A 7,716-nucleotide genomic window follows, 5' to 3' on the forward strand; every position below is an offset into this window, starting at 1 on the left:
GAGAATGACATTTTGTGTTCTTTTTAACATGGAACATGTTGCCGTTATTACATTAATAGATCACAATACAGAGAAGTTGTGCTATTTTGGCCATGTTGACTTGATTATGGATGACATCCGCGCGTGCATGATTTTTCGGTCGTTTCGTTGTAAATCCTACAAAACATTTGCAAAATGAGCAAATATATACTTCGTATTTGACTCTGCACACTTCACGCTATTCACCAGGAGGCGCTTTTAATCTGAAACATTCACTCACAAGTAAATTGTCTCTACTATACCTATACACAACTGACAGTGAAAGTGGTATCAAATTTAAGAAGAAAAAGAACAATCACTTCTGGGTTGCCTTTCTTAAGCTAAGGTCCCAATTGGGAAAAGGGGCCCTGGCGGGTAGTTCCCGGGCTGTTTTTACCACTTTCGGGCGGGACCCCGACGTGGCCCCGCGGGCACCCTGCGGCTACCGGGCTATTTTTTGGCCCGTCGGGGCCCCGAGAAGAATTTAATTCTGAGTTAAATTCTACCCGGGCCCCGCTGACAAAAAGACGCCGTGACCTCATCGTGAGAACACCGAGAGGTACCCCTCCGGCTGCCGGCATTCCACCGGGACACATTTCTTACGTCACAGACCAGATGAACAGAATAAAGGTGTGTACTTCGTAAACCCGGGTGTGACCTCACAGATCAAATGATCACAACAAATACGTGAATTCTGCATTACGTATAGGTCAATACAAGACATCGTCAGAGAATCTGCTGGGTACATGCCGGGTGTCTGCCGGATACCGACTTAAGAGGGTGACAAAATTTCTAACAAAATGCTACTGAAGGAAACTTTTAATTGTGACCACGACAGCCGATGCCCGCTCGACTCCTGAACCCAGCCGGGGCCAGCCGGGGCTACATCCCCGACGGGCACCGGCGTAATTGGGACCTTAGCTTAAGACGACATTGATTGTGCCCCACCCACCTTACACAATTTACTGGTATCTTGTCTGCTTTATGCAGATGACGTTGTGATGTTTTCGGAATCGGAAACAGGGTTACAATGTGCGCTAAACAAACTAAACTCATTTCGTGAGAAATGGAACATTCAAGTAAACCTTAAGAAAACCAAAGTGATGATTTTCAACAAAACAGGAAGAACATTCAAGAACACCAAATTTTCCTTCGGCGCAGAAAATATCCAAATCACAAGCTCATATACCTACCTAGGTCTAATTATGTCCTCGTCCGGCAGTTATTCTTTAGCCAAAAAACAATTATTTTTAAAAGCTCGTAAAGCAGTATTTAGTCTTAAACCCCTTATCCGCACATCCGCAACTCTTTGATGCGTGCATCAAATCTATAATGTTATACGCCTGTGAGATCTGGGGTAAAGATTATTCAAATGACAATTGTCCTGTAGAGATAACTCAGAACCGCTTCTGTAAAAATATCCTTGGTGTGCACAGGAATTCTAGTAACCTAGCAAGTAGGGCAGAACTTGGGTTGTTCCCAACAGATATAGATGTATCCGTCCGTGTTGTTAAATACTGGTTAATACTCAAACAACTGGACACTTTCACACACCCCTTACAAGTAGATGCATTACTCTGTCAGCAACACAATATGGGAAATAGTGGTAAGAAAAGCTGGCTACACCATGTCAAACAAATAATTAACAATGCAGGGTATTCTTTTTTATGGAACACCAACCACTGTACATTAGACAACAAGAGTATATGTACATTGTTGAAGAGTAGACTAACTGATATGTATGTTCAAACGTTCTTTCACCAGCTGCACATGTCTGTAGATAACGGCAAGCCTAAGATTTTACAAGACCGTCAAATCCGAATACTCCATGGAAAAATACCTATACCACAATGAATTCTACGAACGAGCTGCCATGTGTAAGATTAGAATAAGTGCGCATCCACTAGAGATAGAAAAAGGCCGCTATAGAAAACTACCTGTGCACGAGAGATTATGTAAATATTGTCCAATGAATGCAGTGGAAAATGAAATACATTCTGTTAGCCAGTGCCCTCACTATGAGACCGAAAGAAACAGATTATTTCAGACAGTTACAACAATCTCTCCATCATTTCGTCATTTAGAAGATCACCAAAAGACTACATTTCTACTAAGATCACAAAACCCACTAATTATATGCAGAATGTGGGACTATTCATTATCCACTGCCTTCAAAGAAGAAGTCGAACCCCTTAATAGCTAGCGTAGTAGTAGAGGTTTTTTTCCAGACAGATTGTTACCTGTCTCCTGTTACTGTATACTTGACTGTACAAGCAATTAGCCTTCGGGCATGATTTTGCAAATAAACATCACATTATTTCTCTAGTATAAAGCGCATGCCATAATTGCATTTTTGTTGGAATTAGAGAAAATGACGTACCTTCTATCGTTCTACCTTCTACCGAAGACTCTCCTACTCGCACGGTCGCATTACGTATATTAGAACGATAGAAGGTACGTCATTTTCTCTTATTCCAACAAAAATGCAATAATGGCATGCGCTTTATACTAGAGAAATAATTTAAAACAATAGTTGACCAGTTTGTCGATAGAACTTGTTGAAAATATTACATCGAGGAAGGGGGAGGGGTGTGGTCTTACGTCATATCCGTGACCGTTACTAGGCATTATGGGAAGTGTGAAATTGGTGAATGGTTGTTGCCCAACGACCGCACGTAGTAAAGTTACACATTGAACCTTGTTGTGAGACTAACCCCTGAGTAAACAATGAATGGAGCAAAGTCCATGTGCAAGTTTAGGGACAGATTTCTGGAGGGCAACGTTGCAACTTCAGCTACAGCCTTGGTTCAGGATTGTGACGAAATCTGTCTACTTCTTCCCGTAGTGGCTGGATGGCAAAGTAGTAAGGTACTACAATGCGTATATGTTTTACGGGAGGAGGTGTTTTTTATGCTGAAAATATACTGTGGGGATCGTGTGGCGTAACGGCAGGGTGTTTGGCTCTGAGAACTCAGAAGTCCTCGGTTCGAATCCTGTCATGCCAACGATCTTGTGCTAATTTTCAGGTTTAATAACAGAGGAAACGTCAGTCTTTTGACACTTTGCAGCAAGGTCTAATTGTACAGGTGCTGCAGCAGTACATGAGGTGGGAGGGGGGCCACGCTGTGATGGCTAATTTTCAGGTTTAATAACAGAAGAAACGAGTCTTTTGACAGTTTTTTTAATGCCAACACAGAAAATGGAAGCGAAGAGTCCCCAGCTATATTCCCAGAACCGCGCCTTGCAGCAAGGTCTAACTGTCCAGGTGCTGCAGCAGTACATGAGGTGGGAGGGGGGCGACACTGTGATGGACGTGGGCTGTGGCACGGGGGACATCTGCAGGTACATCTCCCAACAGCCAGGGGTCGCTTCTGTAGTGGGCTTTGATCTCTCTGCTGATTTCATCAGGTAAACTACCAACGTTACCTTTTTCATATACGTGTAACATTTTCCATCTTGAAAGCTGTGTTGGAAGAAGTCATTAGGCCACAGCAAGTAATTATTATGGATGACATCAGCGCGCGCATTAATTTTCGCCTGATTTTGGGAAAAAACAATAAATTTTGTTGCTTACGTCACGTATCAGTAAAGTCTCGTGTGAATAAGGTCACGTGTGTGTAAACCGTAACTCTCGCGATATCACGTTGTGAAGTGATTGGTCATTAATTATCCTGATGAAGGCGACAGTGGTCGCTGAAAATTTGATCCCTGTAAATAGTGTGTTGGAATAAAGTTTAACGTTTTACTAAAATTTTGTTGCCTTCTTACAGTGGTCAATATGCCGAAAATGGGTAAAGATGTCTGTTGCCATGCCGGAAGGTGGATGGCAGATAAATATGAAGAGAGGAGGCAAGAAAAGCTGCTCTGATCTAATGTTTTGTTTCTTACTTTGATGCAGTGATATGTGGTGCTGGTTGTGTATATGTGATGTTCCCCCTGAATCAAAACCATTTGTACAATGATTGAGTTAAAATTTTAAAATGTAGGAACCTTGTTTTTTTTCGGCCCGCCTTGGTTTTTTCGCCCGCTCGCATTAGATTTGGAGTCTGTGGTGGATGTCACCCACAAAATTTACATGCTGTGGCCTTATAAAGCAAGCTTGAACTGTAACTTCCAACGCTTCCATTGCTTTTATGTCTTTTACAGTTATGCCCGTGAGAGCAACTCGTCCCCAAACATTGTCTACCACGTAGGCGATGCCTCTGATGCTTCAACCTTCAAGTCAGAATGGAAAGGTGCCTTCGATAAGATAGTCTCCATCTTCGTTCTCCACTTCATTCAAGACCAGGTCGCAACACTGAAAATGCTGCACTCCTGTCTGAAGCCCGGCGGTGAAATCCTGCTGGTCACTATCAGTGAGAAAAGCACGATTTACCAAGTCTGGTTAGAGCTTGCTTCGCTCCCGAAGTGGGAAATTTACATGAAAGATTTTGTGGCCAACATGTTCCCGTGGCCCTCTAGCGATCTTGTTAAAAACAGCAGCCGACTTCTAGAGGACTGTGGTTTTCACACCCTCACGTGTGGCATCAAGGAACATCGGCAGGCTTTTGACTCTAAAAGTCAGATATTGGAAGGCATCCGCTCTGTGTTGCCGAGTAAGGTACCCCAAGATAAGAGAGACGAAATTCTCGTCGACTTTGAAAGGATTGCTAAAGACCGCCAGTGGATAAACAAGGAGAACATGGTAAATGATGCCTTTCCAGTCATTCATGGTCGGAAGCTGTGAATTCAGAAACCGTTTACCAAAAACCCCTATCACCTCCTTGGTTGAATTATACAGTAATACATCACAGATGTACAGAGTTGCATATAACAGAATAAAGACCACTCAAAACTGTCGTTTTTTTGGGTACAGGTTTAACGTCTATCTAGAACTGTTTTCCTTAAATGAATGAATGAATGAATGAATGAATGAATGAATGAATGAATGAATGAATGAATGAATGAATGAATGAATGAATGAATGAATGAATGAATGAATGAATGAATGAATGAATGAATGCATGAATGAATGAAGGAATGAATGAATGTGAATGAATGAATGAATGAATGAATGAATGAACGGACGAACGAACGAACGAACGAATGAAAATGACTTATTTTGTAAGACATTGCAGCCATTTGGCTAAAATACGTTTCACTTACCGTGATAGTATTCCATGAACACATAACTAACTTCAACAGATAACATAGAATATTACAACGTTAATTTGCAACGAGTCATTTGTTCGTACTAAGCAGTTTTAACTGATACGGTACAGTGCTATTTTGATATCGAGTGCTCCTGTGACCGTGTGTTGGGCAGAAGCTCTGCTGTGCGTTCCGATGCGGTCCGATGCAGAAGGTCGCCCATTGTCAAGCCACATACATGATCCTGCCAAATACATGACTCCGACACTACTTGGGGGTTTCCAATATACCTGAGACAAGGGGTGGGAGGGGTTTAGTCGTGATGTGGGAGACTAAACCTAACCTAAACCCCAATCGTAAGTCTAACTCTAGCCCTGAACAATGATCCCAACCCTAACCCTAACCCTAACTCTAATACCAACCCTAACCCTAACCCTAACTCTAATACCAACCCTAACCCTAACCCTAACTCTAATACCAACCCTAACCCTAACCCAAACCCTAGCCCTAAACACCTGACCTCTCACGCATGTGGCAGCTCAAGGATTTGGCTCAACACCGTCTCTTTTCAAGTGTTTCAAGTTTGCATATCCGCAGCCCCGACGTGTCGTCAGTATATACATGTGTCCCAGAATGAGGAAGAGACGACTAGCGGTATTTGTCGAGATTGCAAGCTATCGTGAAGGAAAAGATATGCGTGGACGCTTATATATTTCTCTTTAAATATATCAGAAATTTCTAAACAACGCGAGCCTCGCAGTTAGACCAAACCCCAGCATACCTACTACACGAAACATGCAACCTTTTTCCGTCAGCGACATCGCATTTTTACTCCACAGATACAGACACAGATATCAGTATGTTATTGGGTAGGTTCAACATACCAAATAAAAAAAAGACTAGAAAATTGACTTAGAACTTCCACTGTTACTGCCCTGAAATCGCTTTGGTCGCCACAAAACGCACCAGCGAATCTGTGACGGTTGTGGTTTAAGGTAGTTTCTTTTTCGGTACGTAGTTTGAAATATATCAGTTTCCTTTCCTAGCCCTGACCCCTTCCCTGTAAGGTTGGATACGGGGTAAATTCTAGCGCTGATATCATTTCGGTGCGGGAGATGGTATTACGTGACAGTCGTTAAAAACATGGGGTGCATTCCGAGTCATGTTTCCTCTAGCGGTGGTCCAGTAGTAGAGTACAGCAGTTTGTGGTCACGGCTTGGATTGTTTGGTTCTCCGGTACGGTTATTGGTAGGGTTTGCGTTGTGAGAATGGCGGCGGCTGTGGCTGCGATAGGTCAGGCTAGTCAGTCTGCGGACATCGTGACTCCGCGGACGTTACGCCGGCAGATGTCCTGGCCTTTCAAGGCACGATCCCCGAACTGGAAGGACTTCGACCGCGACCTGACCGAAGAGTGGCGGCGCGCCGAGTTCTCGCTACACAAGAAGAGAGTCATCATCAACGTCAGCGGACAGCGCTTCGAAACCCAGCTGGAAACACTCCGGAGATTTCCGGACACGCTTCTCGGCAATCCGGAGAAGCTGTCGAAGTACTACGATCCCGTCCGGATGGAGTACTTCTTCGACCGGCACCGCCCGAGCGCAGAGGCGATCCTCACGTTCTACCAGACCGGCGGACTGCTGAAGCGGCCCCTGGAAGTCCCCGTGGACGTTTTCACCGAGGAGCTTCGCTTTTTCGAAATGGGTGAGGGCAACATCGACAGCTTTCGCTACCAGGAGGGCTACGTCAAGAAACAACCGGTCGAGAAACCGAAGAGCGATCTACGGGAAAAGATCTGGCGGATCACCGAAGATCCGAAAAGTTCGTGGATCGCTAAGCACTTTTCGTACACGTCTGTGTTCTTTATACTTCTCTCTGCGTGCGTGGCTTCACTAGAAACTCTGTCCGACTACATAGGAGAACTGTCAACCATAGAAACTCGCTTCACCAACCCGTTTTTCATTCTGGAGATCGGAGTAACGACATGGTTTGTTCTTGAAATCGCGCTGCGTATGGCTGGGATTGTGAATAAGAAAGCGTACGGGCGGTCTTGTCTGGGAGTTTTGGACATCATGGCCGTACTACCGCTCTTTTTCAACGTGATCGCCATGTTGGCCATACGGGATGCCCAGACACTTCACACCGTTCTCCGCTGCACCAGGATGCTTCGCGCCCTGAGAATCCTCAAACTCTCCCGCCACTCCAGAGGCTTGAAACTCATGGGTAAGACGTTAGCGGGTAGCCTGAGCGACATCGCCATGTTGTTAGGCTTCATGGCGATACTCATAGTTCTCTTCGCCGCGGGAATTTTCTTCGTGGAGGAGTCTGATTCGGATTCTCACTTCCGCAGCATCCCCGAGGCGTTCTGGTGGGCTCTGGTGACGATGGTGACACTAGGGTACGGGGACATGTACCCACAGACACCGGGCGGGAAGTTCGTCGGCTCCGTGTGCGCTCTGGCCGGGATCTTGACCGTCGCCCTCCCGGTGCCTGTCATCGTCACAAACTTCGACACCATGTACAACTTACAGGAGGAGGAACCAACAACAGATGAGGAAAAGGAAGAATAAT

General features: G+C 44.8%; 1 protein-coding gene across 1 annotated transcript; it reads left to right on the forward strand.

The window, feature by feature from the left end:
- The first annotated feature begins 6,167 nt into the window (after positions 1-6,167).
- LOC109477113 (potassium voltage-gated channel subfamily A member 1-like) lies at positions 6,168-7,716 on the forward strand. The gene has a single exon (XM_019778171.1). The coding sequence runs from the start codon at positions 6,417-6,419 to the stop codon at positions 7,713-7,715; it is 1,299 nt and encodes a 432-aa protein (XP_019633730.1). The 5' UTR covers positions 6,168-6,416; the 3' UTR covers position 7,716.

Source organism: Branchiostoma belcheri, unplaced genomic scaffold, assembly GCF_001625305.1.
Source record: "Branchiostoma belcheri isolate BF01 breed outbred unplaced genomic scaffold, Haploidv18h27 scaffold4, whole genome shotgun sequence".
Taxonomy (NCBI): Eukaryota; Metazoa; Chordata; class Leptocardii; order Amphioxiformes; family Branchiostomatidae; genus Branchiostoma; species Branchiostoma belcheri.

Excerpts from the sequence above, each read along its gene's own strand:
- LOC109477113 (XM_019778171.1), top strand. The coding sequence starts at position 6,417 with ATGGCGGCGGCTGTGGCTGCGATAGGTCAGGCTAGTCAGTCTGCGGAC.